General features: G+C 47.9%; 1 protein-coding gene across 1 annotated transcript in view; it reads left to right on the top strand.

Annotated features, from left to right (window-relative positions):
• The first annotated feature begins 365 nt into the window (after positions 1-365).
• Positions 366-18,952, top strand: part of LHPP (phospholysine phosphohistidine inorganic pyrophosphate phosphatase) — an 89,567-nt gene continuing 70,980 nt past the window's right edge. Inside the window, exons 1-2 of the mRNA XM_080913182.1 lie at positions 366-531; positions 17,009-17,196. Of these exons, the coding sequence (XP_080769308.1) occupies positions 407-531; positions 17,009-17,196 (313 nt within the window). The 5' untranslated portion in view covers positions 366-406. The remainder of the gene's footprint in view (positions 532-17,008; positions 17,197-18,952) is intronic.

The following is an 18,952-nucleotide window of genomic DNA, read 5'->3' as shown; positions in this document are numbered from 1 at the left end:
CCTGGCTGTTGCCAGGTAACAGTGAGGTGGGGTTTGCAGAATCCCAACAGTTTGGGTCCTGGGAATTGAATTCAAGTTGTTCAGGTTTTGTGGCAAACAGCACCTTGCTGACCCTGGCCTCACACTTTCAGTCCTACTGGGGATTACAAGTGAAAGCCATCCCTCACGGACTGTTTTACTTTTCATTTCAATTTGCGTCATCCTGACTCTTAGAGGGATGAACTCTTTCCTACGAACGCGTTCACTGCTTTTCCGGGCAGCGGAGCTCCAGGCTGGTCCACGTGGTTCCCAGTTTGCGCCCGGCCCATCGGCCGCCGACTACATTTCCCAGACAGCCCCGCGCGGGAGGCGTGGCTGCAGGATACGAGCGGCCCCAACGCCGGGTTCGGGAGTACAGCTGGACACGATGGCCGCGTGGGCCGAGCGGCTGACGGGCGTGCGGGGGGTGCTGCTTGATATCTCCGGGGTGCTGTATGACAGCGGTGCAGGCGGCGGAGCCGCTATTGCAGGCTCTGTGGAGGCGGTGGCGAGGTTAGTGAGCTCAACGTAGGGGGTGTCGGGCTGTGTTGTTACCGGGGCGGGACGTTCGCGCTAGCCCCACCTTCCCGCGCTCTAGCCCCACCCCTCAGGCTGGCTAGGAATGAGGTGGGGAAGGTTGGGTTGGTCCTAGGCCTTTAAGAGTTGAGCTGTGCTTTGGAAGCAGTTGGTTAACTTTCAGGTGAAATACAGATTCAAAAAGTGTAGACTATCTCATTAATATTGCAATATCTTAGGCCGGTGAGATGGCTTCATGGGTAAAGGCACTCACAGCGAGTTGTGACCTCCTAAGTTCAATCCTTGGGACCCACATGGTAGAAGAACAGTGGCTACTGCAGGTTGCCGCTATCTGCCCTCCATGTATGTGCTCCACCCTAAAAGTAAATAAATGGAAAAGTTACTTTAAAATATTTCATTATGTTGCTTCCATGTCTAAATGGCCAGTTTTAATATAGTAGGCTAAGTAAACTATTTAAGTAATCCACCTGTTTTTCTTAACTTAGAAAACTTTAAATCACATACGTGGCAAGCCATCTAATTCTCTTGTATCTTGATTTGAGGAGGACAAGGGGTCTGGTTCTTCAAGCCTTGCCCATGCAGCATGCCCCAGGGACCACAGTTGGCATTAAACCTGGGCTGTTTGCCTTTGGTTCCCAGATCGCACTGTGTAATGTTGATGAGCAGTTTGTTGGAAGAGACTCATTGTTTAGCATTGAGCCTCCCAGAATCACTAGCTGGGGTACCCTGACCTAGCTAGGACTGTTTATTTATCTGCAGTTAAGTAAGTCCTTTGATCCTGAGAGTCCCTACCTCCCCTGCCCCCCTCCCATCGTGTGTGTGTGTGTGTGTGTGTGTGTGTGTGTGTGTGTGTGTGTGTGGAGAGAGAGAGAGAGAGAGAGAGAGAGAGCATTTGAGCAAGAGAGATGGCCCTGATGTTGTAACAAGGACACAAACTGTGTTTTGTAGCAAAGTGAAAGGGGCTGGTGAGGGACAGCAAGTCCTAGGAAACACCTAGACCCTCTGGGTGAGTGGAAGTCCAGTTTACATGTCTTTCTGGCTTAACATATTCTTCACTAACCCCAGAACTTCGGTCTGGCTTTGTTTCAGTGAGCCTTGGTTGTCGGGCAATTAATTATGTAAAAGTTCCTCTTAGAGTGTATCAGGCCACTGGATGATGTTTTGAAATGAAGTTGCCTCATGTAAGCAGGCAGGACATTATGAGGATCTCATTGAAGGGAAGGTAGACCATATTTTGTGTTCAAATGAATAAATTGAGTCATTACAGATCAGTATATGTGAAGATAGTTCCAAGGCATAGAAGCCAGAGGATGGTACCACCCGTAGGAGGTAACTTCCCACTATAATTAACATCTGAAGATAATCCACCCACAGACACTCCCAAATTCATGTCTTCTAGATGATTCTAGATCTCATCAGGTTGACAATTGAGATTACATGTGTCATACATGCATATCCACACACATGTATACACACACATGTATACATGCACAAATAAATATAATGAAAATGGAGTTTCTTTTGACATCTCGGCAAGAGAGCCTTCACTTCTATGCCTTAGAATACATAGCAACTGAGTGAGAATGTGGACAAAGGACATAATCATTCATCAGGAAAGAGACAACAGTGACCCCCCAAGCATAGCAAAGATGCTTTACCTGGTTGCACTAGAAATGCAAATTATAACTCTACCAATAGTTTTTGATAAAACTGGCCAAAATCTAAAGGTTGGGAACAAATTCAATTTGTTTCTTTTCTTTCTTTCTTTCTTTTTTTTTTTTTTTTGAGACTTTGCAGAAACAAACACTGCCACCTTACGTAAGAAGACATAATTGGCACTGCCTGGCAGTTCTGGGTATTTGTCTTGACATATTTAGTGGGAATAACTGAGCAGGGAGAGCAGTGGTGGTGCATGCCTTTAATCCTAGCAGAGGCAAGAGGGTGTCTGTAAGTTCAAGTCCAGCTTGGTCTACAGAGTGAGTTCCAGGACAGCCAAAGCTACACAAAGAAACCCTGTCTTAAAAGAAAGAAAGAGAAAGAAAGAAAAAGACAGACGAGAAAGAAGTATTTGAAATAAAAGGTGGCTGTGTCTTACGAAATCATAAAAGACCAAGAACGACTACTATTGTCAGGGAAGAATAACTGTCCCTCTCTCCACAGTGGACACCATACAGTGTGAGTGAGCACAGCAATCACATGTATCCTCTTAGGGGTAGAAAAGGCAGAACTTCACATGTTCCTGCTGCTGTATTTACATAAACCCTGGTATTTTGGTATTTTCATAAACTTGCTAGTATTTTGGAGTTTGAGTAAAGAGATAGGGTTGGAGCAGGGAGAAGGGGGTTGGGGAAAAATGGAAGAAAGCCCTTCATTGTCCAACTTTATATATCAACATTTTTAAACCATTTAAAATAAAAGTTATAATATGTGGCTTTCTTCAGCTGCATGTGGAGAATGGTGTTACAAGGGGCATGAAGCCAGGAGGCAGGGGAGGCAGGAGCTGTGGTGGCTATAGGAGGAGGCAGTTGAGTTGGGAAAGGAGAATTAAAGAGATACTTTGGAAGTACGTCTAGTGAGACTTGTTCCCATGTGTATATTGTGGGGCTGAAGAGAACACAGAGTGAAGGGGTCATGTGGCTTTTTCAGTCAAGAAACAGGATGACAAGTGCTTGTACTTGGCTAGCTTCCTGGTTTTTACAAAGCAGGGAGACCCAAGCCTAGGGGATGGTGCTGCCTACTTAGGATGGATCTTCCCATCTCTGTTAACCTAATGAAGAGAACTCCTTCCAGGCATGCTCAGAGGCTTGTCTCCTATGTGATCTTGTCAAGCTGATAATAATTAACTATCACAACATGCCTTTAATATTTTTCTAAAGTCAGAGCCACTTGAAAGTAACTTACTAGTTTAAAAAAAAAAAGTCTGTTGTCCAGGCTGACCTCAAACTCAAGATCTTCCTTCTTCAGCTTCTTAAGTGCTGGGATCACACTGTATCAATATTCCTGGTTTAAAAAATTATTAAAGTAAATTCTACATCTAGAAAACATTTTTACTGTGCATGTATTACCCGATTCATTTCACTCTTGGAAAGCCCAGAGCTTTACCCTCCTCTCCCATAGGTTAGTTTGGCTTTTGACTCTGGATATTGTAGGCTGGAAAGAACATGGAGTGAAGAGAAGTCAGGGCACCAGGACCTTGAGGAGGCAGCTGGTCACATGGCTTCTGCAGTCAAGAAGTCACAGAGTTTTTAAGGGTTCCCTTCAGGTTGCCCTTCTTGCCTGCTGTTACTTTTGAGAGATGTGTTGTGTCTGTGGCATGTGGTTCGTAGATGGCTTGAAGGTGTCACTAAGCATATTTCCATGTAGGGGTGTCTTAGTCACTGCTCTACTGCCATGAAGAGACACTATGGCTAAGACAGTTTATTCAAAAGGCATTTAGTTAGGGGTGGGGGGTTACTTGTTATTTCAGAGGGTGAGTCCGTGACCATCACCATGGGGAATATGGCAGCAGGCAGGCAGGCAGGCAGGCAGGCAGGCAGGCAGGCAGGGAGACAGGCAGGCAGGCAGGCTGGCATGGCACTAGAGCAGTAGCTGAGAGCTCACATCTGATCCACATGCATGACACAGAGACTTCAAACTTCAAAGCCTGCCCCCAGTGACACACCTCCTCAACAAAGCCATACCTTCTAATTCTTCTTAAACAGCTCCACCAACTGCCGGCCAAGCGTTCAAATATATGAGCTTTTGGGGGCTGTTCTTGTTCAAGCCACTACAAACAATGACATCATTTTTCCATCTGGGTTATCGAAAATGGAGCTGCTGTGAATATTCTAGAACATGTGTCTTGGTGAGCATGTGTGTGTGTTTCCATAGGAGCATGGGAGTGTCAGAATGGCATGGCTGAATTACAAGGCAGGAGTGTGTCTGGCTTTGCTAAGTGCTGCCTTGGAGTTCCCCAAAGTGGTTAGGTCATTTGTATCTCAAGACAACAGTGTACAAAAGTCACGGCTGTTCTTTGTCCTCCCCTATGACACTCAACACACTAAACTCATCGGTCCTTCCCTCGAAGTGAGGCAGAGTAGAATACAGGGGAAATCCTGGGAACAGGAGAACTGAGAGGAGCCTTTCACCCCAGAGTCTGGCTGAAGCCTCACACAGAACAGTTCCAGCACAGTTAACTGTTTAAGGCCTTCATCCCTTCCTAGCTGTAAGCCTGCCATTTTCTAGGGATCTCACCAGAAATCCCCTTTACCAGAGATATGTACTACACCCCTTGCAATGTAATTTTAGTGGCTCCTGGCTTTACTTTATCAGACTATAAACCCAACCATGGCACTTTAGAACCCTGTCATCTCTCTTATTAAAAGGGAGAGAAATGGAGAAATAAAAACAAAATAAAATTTTTTAACAACCATCTAAGATGTAACTTGAGAGCTACCAAGTGGTTACAGTTAATGCTGAGACAGTTAGTTGTGCCTAGTGAGAAACACATGCTTACACTTGGGTCTTTCTTATTGCCTGTGACTCTTCAGCGTACATGCGCATCTGGGCATGTCTTACTTCTGTCTGAGTGCCTCTTTCTCTCTTCTCCCTTGTTCTTAAGCCTAAATTAAAATATCCTCAATAAAACTTCCAATTCTGCTTCATAAACTGACCAGTCCTGAAAATACGGTGAGAATTGAAGCCACAACTCCTGTTTTAACCTGAAATGAGGTCTCTGAAACTCTAGCGGAGTTCCTCTGGCTGCTGAGGGTGGCCTTGTGGAGCTATGTCTTTGGCCCCGTCATCATCAACAGTAGCAGGGTCATTTTTACTTTCCAGCCCTGTGAAAAGTAGTGTGAGGTATGGAGCCTCCATCTCTCCGTCTCCATCTTTTGTTTTTGTTTTTCTCCTGTCAGAGGCACAGATGTTGTTGGCAGGAACTGGCAGGAGGAGATACCCCTTGTCTGAGCCTTTGATTTCTAGACAGTAGTGTAGTTCTGGATAGTACACCTCTCAGGTAGGAATGTGTAAGTATCTCCCAGGGACAGCAAGGTAGCTGGCCTTTGTGGGTGAGTGTTCTACCCACAGGGATTTCATCAGTGGCTTTTTTTATAGCTCTCTGACATCCAAGGTGGATGCTATTACCTTTCTTGTTTGGTTGGTTGAATTTTTGTTGTTGTTGTTTTGTTTTGTTTTAAAAGATTTTTATTTATTTCATGTGTGTAGGTACACTGTGCTTTCTACAGACACACCAAAAGAGGGAGCCAGATCCCATTCCAGATGGTTGTGAGCCACCATGTGGTTGCTGAGAATTGAACTCAGGACCTCTGGAAGAGCAGTGAGTGCCCTTAACTACTGAGCCATCTCTCCAGCCCTGGTTGGTTGTTTAATTTTGTTTATTTGAGACAGAATTTCTCTGTGTAACCCTAGCTGTCCTGGAACAAGCTCTGTAGACCAGGCTGACCTTGAACTCAGAGATCAGCTTGCCTCTTCTTCCTGAGCACTGGGATTAAAGATGTGCCAGGCCTGCTGTTACCTTTTTTATCTAGCAGGCCTACTGGAGACTCAGAGTAAGTAAGCTTACTCTGTACCTGAGCTAGGATTGCAAAGAAGACCTCTGAACCTCACTCTGCCAGACCAGAGCAGGGCCTTAACTGCCAACCTAGACCTATGCCTAGACTTTTGAGGAGGAAGAGACTGTAAAGGCTTCCCTCTAAATCAGTGGTTCTCAACCTTCCAAATGTTACAGTAGCTTAATACAATTTCCTCATGCTGTGGTGACACCCCCTAACCATAAAATTATTTTCATTGCTACTTCATAACTGTAATTTTGCTCTTGTTAAGATTAATAATATAAATATTTTTTGGAGATAGAGGTTGGCCAAAGGGGCTCTGACCTATAGGTTGAGAACTGCTGCCCTAAATGTTTGCCTCTGAACTTACATTCCTAGCCTGTCACAGTGTTATCCAAGAAAAGGATGCAAAGACCATTTTAGACCCTGTAGGCTCTGGGCTTGTGTCTTCTGACATGGTTCTAGGAAAACTTTTCTAAGATATACTTTGAGCACTATAGAGATTGCATTTGCTGCTCCTGCAGAGAGCCAGGGTTCAGGTTCTAGCAACTACATCATGGCCCAGTTCCCAACAGCCACCTAGAGGCTTACAGCCATCCATAACACTAGTTCCAGGGGATCTGATGGCCTCTTCTGACCTCTGTGGGCACCAGGCATACATGTGGTGCACAGACATGCATGCTAGCAAAAACACTCATATACACACACACACACAAAAATCTTAAAAAAAATTAAAAAGATCTGTTTTAACCCCTACAGGCTTGAAGCCTGTGAGATTATTCCTGTTGCGGGGACAGGGAACCCAGAGGAATGACATTGGTCTCTCTGAACTCCCTGACCTTTTGCTACTGGATTAAGTTCCTAAATCTGTACCTGGTCTATTAGAGCATCTCAAGTGACCTTTGGCTCTCACTTGACTGACAGTCCTTTTCTTGCCTCATTTCTTCTGTGTTTTGCTGAGAATGCTTTCAAGCAGCCCTGGCCTCTCTACAAGGCCAACCCTTCCCACTCAGGCGTAAGGCAGCCCCACAGGCCCCCCTTCCCCTGTAACAGGTGCCAGAGGCTTGAGTAAGAGGTTTGCCCTCTGCTAAAACACACCTGCTTTTGAAGTTTTGGAGTGGGGTGTTCCTCTCTGGGTGTCGGAGCCAACAGTGGCCCTCCCAGAACCCTTCACAGCTTGCCAAGCTACACTGCTGGGCACCCAGCTGGCTTGTGTGTCCTCTGGGGATCTTTCCACCTTTCCCTCTGTGACCCCTTGAAGTGCAGGGCTTCCTTTGAAGTTCTTTGGGAGCACAAAGGAAGTTCCTGGGGTTGGGCCCTCAGCCTCAGAGGGAGGTGGGGGGTGGGATGGGACCCTGGGGGAATACGCACTTCCCTGTCAGTCACCATGGCCCCCAGGAGGCATCTTTATTTTTGAAGTCTAGGAGGGGATGGCTCATCGTTTAACGTTATTCTCTCTGGATTTTCTGGGGGACAATTTTTTTGACATTTTTCTATAAAGTTCCCACTTATTGGGGGACAGAACACACAGGAAGTGGATAGGAAATGAGATGGAGATCACCTGAAGGAGGCTCGCCAGCCAGCCAGGCACTTACTCCCAACCTCACTTCCACACCTGCCCAGTGAGTCCTTTCCAAGATCAGGGTGGAGGTCCTGAGAAGCAGAAAAGAGGCTGAGTTCTCACTAAAGGCATCCGCCCACACACCCAGCAAACATTAGTAGGACACCTGCAGTACTAGGAACTCTGCTCTAGACCCCGAGAGTTTGATAGTGGAGCCAGGTGACTGGATGCTACTAATGCCCTGGTGGAGTCAGTGTGGCCAGTGTCTGGAGACCAGTAGTGAACAGCTTGTGCTGGATAGGCTAGTGCGTCAAGTAGACAGAGCCTGGACTGTGTGGGTGGCAGTCTAAGGCTGCAGGTGCTCATGGGTGGGGCTGATTGACTGTTGTAGGACCTGTGGGCAGGTGTGGATATCTGTAACCCGCCTGGGTCTTTCTCCACATCCCCCATCCCAAACCGGCCTTTATTGGAGTCCATTTGTGGGCAGATTGCGCTCCCGGAGGGAAGCTATTCAGAGGTAGGCTGGGCACAGCAGGGGCTGTGGCACAAAGGCCCTGGCTGCTGGGCAGGCCCTGGTGATGGCCCTGAGGCATCTGCATGTGAAAGAAGATGAGCATTTACTACATCCTGTCGAAGGCCACTAAAGCGCATCTGGACTAGCCTAGGCCAGACTGGCCTTTTGAGGGCCAGCGGAAGGAACCGGGCTTGGCCTCAGCCCAGTGCAGTCTCATAAAGCAATTCCCACCCAGAATGGTGAGCCAGGCCCTCAGCTTAGCCTTCCAGGTGGCTCCTCTCAATCCTCTGGGTGAATAGAACTCTTAAGAACCCTATGGAAACCCAGATGCCATACAGAAAGTCTAGGTGCAACAGCAAGCGATCAAATCAGGGCAGCTTTGAAATCTGGCCTGTCCTCACCTCTAGGACCTCAGTGCTCAGCTGTCAAGACAGCATCCAGTCATGAGGATAAGGTCCCCAGGAATAGCCATAACAATGCAGAGAGTGGACTGGGCCAAGCTGCTCCTCCCAGTCCCATCTGTGGGCCAGGCTGGCCAGGGAGTCAGCTGGGGAAGGCACTTGCTTGAGTTTGCTTTCCTACCCTACCTACCAGGAGCTCTGGTTGGCTCCACTCTGACCTTGGGCAAGTGCTGGTGGTGATACTGAGAGATCTTATATATTGCCCCTTTCCTGTCCACAGGTGAGCCATGATGAGGGAGGGCATGGACCAGAGCAGCATACTCTTTATCCCAGGTTCTGAGTTTTCTGTTTTGTAATGTCAATACTTGAAGTTTCATAACATAGGTGACTTCCTTCAGTAAACGTCCCTGCCAGCACTTGATTCAGAGAAAAGTCCAAAGTCTTTGCCATCATCACTGCCACAGTACCTGCCTCAAGACTGACCCTGTGGGTCTTTCATCACCTTTCTTTTATGTTCCCCCAAACACAGAGCATTTGTGACACAGCTTCCTCCCTCTCCTGATCTTTGAAGTCCCCAAGGCAGCTAGCTGCCTGTCGCACAGGCACTGTCCTTGCCCTGTCTACCCCTTTCCCCCAACTCTGTAGCCAGAGTAAGGTCTTAACTCTTGTATTACCTTCAGAGCAAATTTTTAAAATTATATTTAGTTATTTGAGCTTGTGTGCACAGGCACACATGGGAAGGCCAGAGAACAGTTTAAAGGAGTTAGTCTCAGGCTTGAACTCAAGTCATCTGGAGCCTTTATCTGCTGCGCTGTCGAGCCAGGCTGCAGCCTCACAGAACGTTTGTTCTTCTACATCTCGTGTGGGGAAGAAAACCGAAATTAAAAAGGAAATCAGAAGCATGTTTGCTGTGAGATCAGTCGGTGAAAAGCCCGAGGGTATTTTGAGGAGTGATGGTGGTGAGGCTGGGTGTATGTGCTGACTTCGTACATCTGATTTGCATGCCAGCAACTACCCAAGTCTGTCAGGAGACAGAGCTCCCCCTGGTTACCAAGTCTCATGTGCTTGACTCACGTGTTTGTCAATTGCTATGAAATCGATGCTCTGGCCTTGGCATGTCCCTGTCATCTGAGCTCAAGCACGTCACAGGGAACAGTGGTTAGGTGTTCTGAGGGCAGGTGATGTAAGCACCAGCACATCGAAGGTGTACTATGTGTTTTGTAAGGGCCCTGGCCGGGGTCCTGTCTGAGTCACATGACCTTCCTGAAAGCACTTGGCCTAATGGCCTTCATCCAGAGGAGCGAAGGCCTGGCCACTGTGTACTGCTGTTCTGCTCTCTGCTCAGAGTTTGGACTCTGACCACACATAGTGTTAGCTACTGCTCAACAGTGTTCATTGGAGCTTGAGGAGGTCTGGGTGGGCCAGCAGATCCGTCAAGTGGGAAGGCTGGGCTGGGAAGGTGCCATGTTTGGTGCCTTCCACCACTGTGGGTCTTCTGCTGATGTCAGTGAGTGAGGAGTTCATGGAGGTCTCAGAGGTGTGTCTCTTCTGTGCCGTCTTGATAGTGTCTCCAGCATGTAGCCTGAGAGCCCTCTTAGTGACAGCTCTGAAATGGGCTGGAGAATCAGGAGTTCAGGTCATCCTTAGCTACATATTGACTTTGAAGCCCACCTGGACTCCTTGGCACCTTCTTTATAAAGAAAGAAACAAGAATGAAAAGCATTTTAGGAGCTGGGCATGGTAGTACATGCTTGAGTCCAGCAGTCAGGAAGCTTGGACAAGAGTTTTTGGTTTTTGGTTTCTTCATTGTTTTTTTTTATTGTTGTTGTTGTTTTGTTAAGGATATCTTGGCCTACTCTGTCTAAAGAAATGAGACGAAACCAAACTAAACCAAAAACCAAACCCATTCTGGTCCCCTCTGACTGCTGAGGACCCCAGGGAGCTGCCCAAATTTTTTAAACAACCCCAGAGGTACTGTTAACATCTTCTTCCTTTGTGATGGTTCATGTAACATGTTAACTGAACAGGAGTTAGAATTACTGTGGAGACAAATCTCTGGGCATGTCTGGGAGGGATTTCTAAAGTGGCTAATAGATGGGGAGACCTGCCTTATATGTGGATGACATCATTCTGTGGGTTAGGGTCTCAGGCTGAATAAGAAGGAGAAAGCTAGCTGAACACCAGCATTCATCTCTCTCTGTGACCACACTTGTGATCAGCTGCCTCAAATGCTGCCATGCCTTCTCCACCATGATGGAATGTGTACCCCTTGAACTGGGAGCCAGAATAGACCCTTCCTACCCTCAAGTTGCTTTACCAGGTATTTTGCCACACCAACAGAAAAATAACTGACTAACACATCCCTCTAGGAAATGGCCTCTCACTGCCCTGCTTCCCATTTCAATAGTATGTGGATTCTATTCAATAGTATGTGAATTCTATTCAATATTATTCTATTCAATATTCTATTCTACTCAATAGTATGTGGATGCCCTCTGTCCCACCCTAGGAGAGGCCTGAGGAGACTAGTGTTAGAGTAGTGAAAGACTGAGGCTTTTCCAGTCTGCTACATGAGTGTCTCTGGAACCAGGTGGGCCTTGGATCCAATTTGGAATTTGAGTCCTAGGTTACTTCCAATAAAGGATCTACAGCACTAGATTTCGGTACCACATCAGACTCACTTTGGACAGGCACCAGGAACCTTTCAAGTAACTACTATGCAAGAATGTGTTGGTCACTCCCTGTCTATTGGGGACCCCAATGAGCCTTTGAACTACCATTTCCCGAGTTTGAGATTACTCCATGGACATCCAGCCTGTAAACACATGGCTCAAACCTTTTGATGGCCTTGTCCTGTAGGGTCCCAATGATCCTGTTCAGTAGTTTCTTATAGTCTTGCGGTCTCCATGATCTCTTTTGGTTTTGGGAACCCTGACTCCTCCCACAGCCCTAGTCTAATCTAGTTGCCCAGAGCTGTAGTCTCTGGAGTTGTCCCCAGGGGTCCTCTGCCCTGTCTGTTCATGTGATACCCATTGAAGCAAAGGACATGACATGCTGAAGTCACAGCTCTGGTTTCCAGGAGCCCAGAGCTGGCAGAGCAACAGGAGGAAGGAGGTCTCAGTGACACGCAGGGGTATAACTCGTGGAAGATGGCCTCTGTGTGAGCCGGGTAAGATGGGGCTGTTGGAGGGAAGAACACTTGGACCTAGCCTTAAAGAAGGACAGGATTCCCATTCAGGGGTCTATGAAGATAAAGACACTGATGATGAGAGGACCTCCAGGCAGAGAAAGACGACAAAAGCCAGGGCTTTGGGAAGAGGAGGAGGGACCCCAGGCAAGCTCCTGGTCCTGCCTTGCCTCCTTTTCTGGTCCCTCTGACGGGACCTCATGACTCTTCAGCTTCTCAGCCCTTGGCAATCTGGAGAGGGCAGGCTTTGAGCTATCCCAAGGTCACTCAGGATGTCCAATAATTGTCCTAACATTTTACCTGCCACGGAACAGTAATGAGAGGGTTTTCATTATTTTCGGGTGAGCGCTCCTGGCAGATGCCCGACAGCCAGCAGATGTGTAAAGTCCGAGGTGATTTGTAAGGGACCGGCTCATCTGATGCACAGTAATTGCACGGGGCGATGTTGTCACTCAGAGGAGCATCCTGGCCTGCTGGCTGAGGTTAAGGTCAGTTCAAAGATCCAGTTGGGTCACAGGAAATAGAACTCTTCGAGGGGTGAGTCAGTAGCTAAGACTGCCTTTAGACCGGCCAGAGACATCCCTCTTCAAGGCTTTTGGGTGTTAGGGTGGACCTGCAACCACTGTCCTTTATCATTGTCTGTCTGGAAGCTGTGCCTTTTGGGGCTTTCTTCATGATCTGGACTCTGTTCTAGACCTCCCAAGGCCAGATCTGTAGCATGTGGCACTGGCCCTCACAGTCACTGTGGTCTCTCGGCTCCCTCTGCCAGGATGCTATCGGGCTGCGGCTTACACTGCATGTTTCTTTCTCCCAGCGCTGGAGGCTGGGTAGGCATGACCAGGGTGCTTGCATGGTTGGGTTCTGGTAGCATTTCTTCCTGACTGATAGGTGACAGCCATTTTACTGTGCATTCACATGATCTCCTTGCTGTGTGAGTGCTGAGAGAGATGGGGGAGCAAGGGAGAAAGGGAAGACAGCTTCACTAGGTTTCTCAGGGGTCTTTCAGTTTTTTGGGAAAGGATCTCTTTATTTCTTGTAGGCCTGAAACTTGCCATGAGAACCAGGCTGGTCTCAGACTCACAGCAATCCTCCTGCCTCTGCCATCAATGTTGGTGTTACAAACATATGTCACTACATCCAGCCCCTGAGGTCTCTGAGGATACCAGGCCTATCATATGGGAACCCCTGTTTTATGATTCTACTTAACCATCATTTGCTGCTTAGGGGCCTTGTCTCCAAGTACATACACACGGGAGGTAGGCATTAGGGTTTCAGTGTAGGAATTTGGTGAGGCATAGTTCAGGCCATAGCTCAGGCCATCCGGGCTTCACATTGGTGCACAGCATCTTGCCCATCTCAGTGTCAGCCCAGGTACACACACAGGTCAGGCCCACACATGTCCCACCCCTCCCTGGAGTAGGATGCCCCAGAGCAGAGAGTTGGGACTGCTAGGCCCTGCCTGGGGCATAGTGTTATATTTGAAGGTCCTGGGCATTTTGCCCTCTTCACACAACTTCATATATAGCTCAGGGCCCCAAAAGCTTTGTGCTCTCTGGCCAGAAGCCCTGGGTCATTTCTCTTTTAGAAGACTTCCCTTCTTCCTCCTGAGTGGGGAATTCATTATGTCACGTTAGCTCATAGGTGGTGAGGGTCACCTATGAGGATGACCTGTCCTGGGGTGTGAAGACAAGATCAGGTCATGGACATTCAGCATAGTGACAGTGCTTCCTGAGAGCCAAGGTTCCATGGAAACCTATATTGGTATTTCATTAGCTTTAAATTAAAAAAGAAATCTAACGTTATATGTATGGGTGTCTGCACCATATGTGTACAGTGCCCACAGAGGCCTGGAGAGGCTGATCCCCTGGAACTGAAGTAACATACAGTTGTGAGCTGCCACATGAGTGCTAGAAACTAAACCTGGGTCCTCTGTAACTGCAGGAAGTGTTCGTAGTCACTGGGACACCTCTCCAGCCCACACTTTATTATCTTAGTAACAGTAGTGACTTCTGTAATGATTCTCAGTGCTTTTAAATAAAGAGCACTCATGAGCTGGCCCCTGGTGGTCACAGGGCCTGAGTTGACATATCAAAAGAGGGGGTAGTGTCAGTGGCACAGAAGGATGGGTGTTCTGCAGCCATAGCTCCAATCCCATTGTCCCCAGACAGATACACTAGCATATGGAAAGTACTGATTTCCAACAAACTCAGGTTGATACCTCAAAAGAGACAAGGAGCTACTCCCTCCCACTCTCATCAGAAGTTGTGTTTGGAGTGACAGATGTGAGCCTCTGCCATCTCGCTGTCACACCAATTGCTCACTGTTCTGAGAAGGTCACATCACCATTCATTAGCAGTAATTAGTCCCCTGAGACCCCTGCACTTCTTCACTCACGTGCTCCATTAACTTGGGTGTGAATCACACATTCCAGGCACCAATCAATGAGGACCCATCCATAATATACAAGGTGATGCTATTAGTCACAATATATTAACTGCCTAATTTAAAAATAAAAAAGCCATCTTTATGAAGGGCAATTAACCACTGAGAGTAATTGGTCATTCATAAACCCCTGATTAGGAAAGACAAATAAGAAAGGGGTGAATCACCTAGGCTGTGGAAGATGTGGTCTGTGCCCGAAGGCTGTAGATTTACAGAGTTCTTCACAAATGGCTGGCTGGTCCCTGAAACTCACCTGCTTCTGTGGGGGCCCAGAGGATCAGAGACAGCCTAAGGGAAGTAGCAGTTGAAGTGTTTTAGGCTTTTCCAAGGACTCCTGTGTGCCCAGCATGGAGATGCCATACAGAATCCAGCAGACCACCTCGCTGGGTTGTAGAGAAGGACTGAAGATACTCGATGTCCTAGAGAAATAGAGGCCATGATGGAGTAGAGTGGAGCGAATATCACAGACGTGGCTGGGTGGGCCAGCAGGTACCTATCTGTCAAGTGAGAAGGTGAAGCAGGTCCAGCCAAGCTTGTGCTGTGTTTGGTGCCTTCCACCACTGAGGGTCTTCTGCTGATGTCAGTGAGTGAGGAGTTCATGGAGGTCTCAGGGGTGTGTTTCTTCTATGCCAGTCTTCTTTTTCTTCTTTTTTTTTTTAAAGATTTATTTTATATATATGAGTACACTGTCGCTGTCTTTAGACACACCAGAAGAGGGCTCTGGATCCCGTTACAGATGGTTGTGAGCCACCATGTGGTTGCTGGGAATTGAACTCGGGACCTCTGGAAGAGCAGTCAGTGCTCTTAACCACTGAGCCATCTCTCCAGCCTTTGAGATGGTGTCTTAATTCTAGCACAGAAACTGGCCTGGAAACTCGTGGCAATCCTTCTGCCTCAGCCTCCTACATCCTGGGATTGCAGACATGGGTTTTTTGTTATTGTTGTTGTTGAGATAGAGTATTATCTATGTAGCCCTGACTGGCTTGGAACTTAAGACTCTCCTGCCTCTTCCTGGAGTTTTTAAAAAGTGCCTCCCTGCTTGTAGGATGTGCTGCCCAGGCTCAGTGTAGGTACCAGATACGGTCAGTTCCACACTTGCTTGGTAAGGCAGCAGGACAGTGTCCATCAGTAACTGCTCGGCACACCCTAGACTCGAACCTGGGCTTCCTGTCTGAGGGGCCTCCTCCTGCACACCGTTCCCTGGTGAGCACCACACCCACAGCTCGCTGTCCCTGTGCAGTCCCTGTACAGTTGGTGTGCTGGTTGCCTCCTAGGACCCACCCCTGCTGCTGGGTGGCCTTTCCTTTGCTTCCTTGCACAGCTGGCTGGTGCTTTCTCCTCAGGGTCTCAGCTCTGGGTTGCTTCCCCAGTGAGGGCCCCCTAAACCTTCCTGCCTATCTAGCCATTATCCCTTCACCCCATGTGGATCCTTCGAGGTCCCTCTCCTCCCAGGTGCACATTGCCTTCTCTGCGATCCTTTTTCACTGCCAGCCAGCCTCCATGCTAGCTGAGAACTGAGGCCAGGGAAGGCCACAACGCATGTCCATTCCTAGCACCCAGGGCCTAGCAAGTGCACAGTGATGATCTGTAGATGGGTTGAATGTCATCTCATTGAGGGCCTCTGGAGGCATCTGTTCTGTGGCTTTGCGTCCAAAGAACTCACCTCAGTGCTGCTGGGATACTCGGAGGGAAGGTTCATGGTGCTGTTTGTTTTGAGTGCTATTAATAACTCTATTAGTTCTTAGTATGATCTAGCCAGCTCCCCCAATAATCAAGGCAGAGTCTTATTGATTTATTTAGTCAGCTTTCGCACAGTTATTGGGTGATTACCCCTAAACTATTTTTCTATGCTAGACTGGCTACTTCTCAGCGGTGCCCCCAAGTTCCTTGCTGTTTGTGTCTCATCCGGGTTGTTCCTGCTCCATCTGTCCTCAGGATACACTTCTGTGGGACACGTGCTCCTGGCTCATCATGTCTGATGGAGACCTGCTATCTCCCCATCTTCTTTCTTTTTCTTTCTCCTGTGTTTTCTCTCCTTGTGATCTGTAGCCTGGTGAGCTAAGCCACACCTACCTGTATTCTTTTGCAGTAACTGACTGTAGCCATTTTTACTTAACTAATAACTTTAAATTGGGGAGCACAACAAGGCCAGGTCTGGGGGTAACTAGATCTTGGGATTCAGAATTTAGCATTTGTATACACAACACTGGACCAGCCCTCAACAGTTGTTGGTTTGCAGCGTATTTCAGTTTTATGGAACCTGGATTCTGGGTTTGTGCAGAGTGGAGCCCCCTGTGTATTGATATTAACGGGAAGTCAGACTTCAGTAAGGTACCCAGAGTTAGTAACTCGTGGACATGGGGAAATGCAAACACTGTGAAGAGGTGGAGAAACAGCTGTGGGCGGGCATTCTGAGGCGGCTTGCAGCTGGGCCGGGTGGATGGTGGAGGGGAGTTGTGTGTCTGGAGTGCCAGATAAAAGTGGGCACAGGTGGAAAGATGACATGTCTGCAGTGGTGGTGGGGTGAAGCATTCCAAGCAGAGGTTAGGGGGAAGCTTGGGGAGTCTCATGACTCAGATCAGGTGCGGATAGACATTTAGAGATGTGGTCTGTTCCAGCTGTGAAACCCTAGCCCGAACACATCTGTGTCTGTCTAGTCCTCCTCATCCACTCATAGTGACTTGACCTGCACTGCTACTTAAACAGCTGCCCTTGCAAAAGTCCCTTTCTGGGTCTCTCCTCAGAAGACCATACTCTTTTGTGCTGAACAAATTCTCGTTTGTTTTCCTGACCTAGACTGAAACGGTCCCCGCTGAAAGTAAGATTCTGCACCAATGAGTCCCAGAAGTCCCGGAGAGAGCTGGTGGGGCTACTTCGGCGGCTGGGGTTTGACATCTCAGAAGGAGAGGTGACTGCCCCTGCACCAGCCACCTGCCAAATGCTGAAGGAGCGAGGCCTGCGGCCACATTTGCTCATCCATGAAGGTAGGCCCGCCTTAGACTTGCTTTTCTTGAGGTGAAGTCTGGGGAGAAGGTCTTCACCCTCCCCCACCTTGGGCCAAATCGTGGGAAACACATGCATGTCAAACCTGACTTTTTTCATGACACGTGTGAGTTTTCAGGGTACAGAATTCATGAGGCTTCCTGCTAGGGGCTGGGGGGAGGGGTAAGACCAGGCCCCAATTCTTCCCCTTTGACCTGAAGCCTCAAGGCTTGAGGTTGCTCCTGGGAGGAAAGCCTGAAGTAATGTTCCTTGATCTAGGCAAGAGGTCAGGGATTCACCTAAGGGATTACCGAGAGAGAGGAAAGGAGGAAGGAAGGGCCGGGGATGACTAGGAGAATATTCAAATTAAGATCACAGTCCATAGCTTTCCAAAAACTGCCATCCATAGCCTCAAACTGCCGCAGTGATACCCAATCCTTCTGTTTGGTGAAATTTGCAGATGGCTTTTGGAGCAAGGTCTGAATCCAGATGATTGGTCTGAATGCAAGACCAGAGATCCTTGAGCCCTCAGTGGGGAGCTTTTGTGGAGCAAAGCAGAGGGAGGGGTTTTCTCTGGTGACTATTTAAAAATGGGGCTCAAATACTTGAGGTCACTTTTTGTCTCCTTCCTTCCTCTTCCCTCCTTGCTTCCCTCCTTCAATCCCGGTTTCATTGTGACAAATCTCTGGGCAGAGGCAGGATGCTCATCTGAGGTGGAGAGTGCTCTCTGGAAGGGTGGAATCCATTGCCCTGGCACCAACTAGGGGAATCATGCTCAGCCTTTAAAAATCTTCTTTCTAACATCCTTTGTCTGTAGTTAGGAACCATGCCAGGGTCTTTAGAAATTCTATCTCTTGTTCCCTGGGGGAAAAGGGTTGTTAGGCATGGAAGAGGGGGTAGTGCCGAATGCAGCATTGGCTCAGAGGTGGCACTAACCAAGAAATCCAGCCTCCATAACAGAAGCTGAGGGGGCTGGAGGAGCAAGTGTCCCTCCTCTGCTGCTCTGCCTGTGTTTACAATAAATGTGCCTGGTTTCAGGCTTTGACTTCCTCTGGGTTCTATTACTGATGTTTCCCCCCTAATACTTTACTATGAAAATCTTCAACTATATAACAGACCTCAGAAACATTTACTTTTGGGGGGCACAGAGATGACTTAGTCAGTAAAGTGTCTGCCACACAAGTACTAGGAGTTGAGTTTGAGCCCCAACAGCCATGTGAAAAACTGGGCATGGTGGTGTACCCCTATAATCCAAGGACTGAGGACGTGAGGATCCCTGGGGGTTACTGGCTATCAGTCTGGACCAATTAGCACACTCCGGGTTCAGTGAGATATGTCTCAACAAACAAGGTGGAGAGCCATTGAGGAAGATACCCAATATTGTCCTAATCTCCACATGCATGTACACACACACACACACACACACACGTACACGTGTACACAGTATTAAAATACTTTTTCTAGCTTCCTGGATATTCTGCAGTCTTTTCTTAGCTCTGGGTCCATTCATGCCTTCATCCTTCGGTTAGTTTTGCTTGCTTTTGAGTCATTCCCCAGGGGATGATGGTACAGTCCCCAGTATTTCATAGAACTCAGTATGTGGTCAGTTTGTTTTCTTTTCTGCTGATACAAGATTTTACGTGCAGTGGGAAGCTCAAACCTCTCTTACACTTTTTTTTTTAAAGATTTATTTATTTATTTTATGTAGGTGAGTACACTGTCACTGTCTTCAGACACACCAGAAAGGGCATCGGATCC

The sequence above is a fragment of the Micromys minutus genome, assembly GCF_963924665.1.
Source record: "Micromys minutus genome assembly, chromosome: 2".
Lineage (NCBI taxonomy): Eukaryota > Metazoa > Chordata > Mammalia > Rodentia > Muridae > Micromys > Micromys minutus.
Note: the sequence above shows the minus strand (reverse complement) of the source record. Positions and strands in the feature narration are given on the sequence as shown.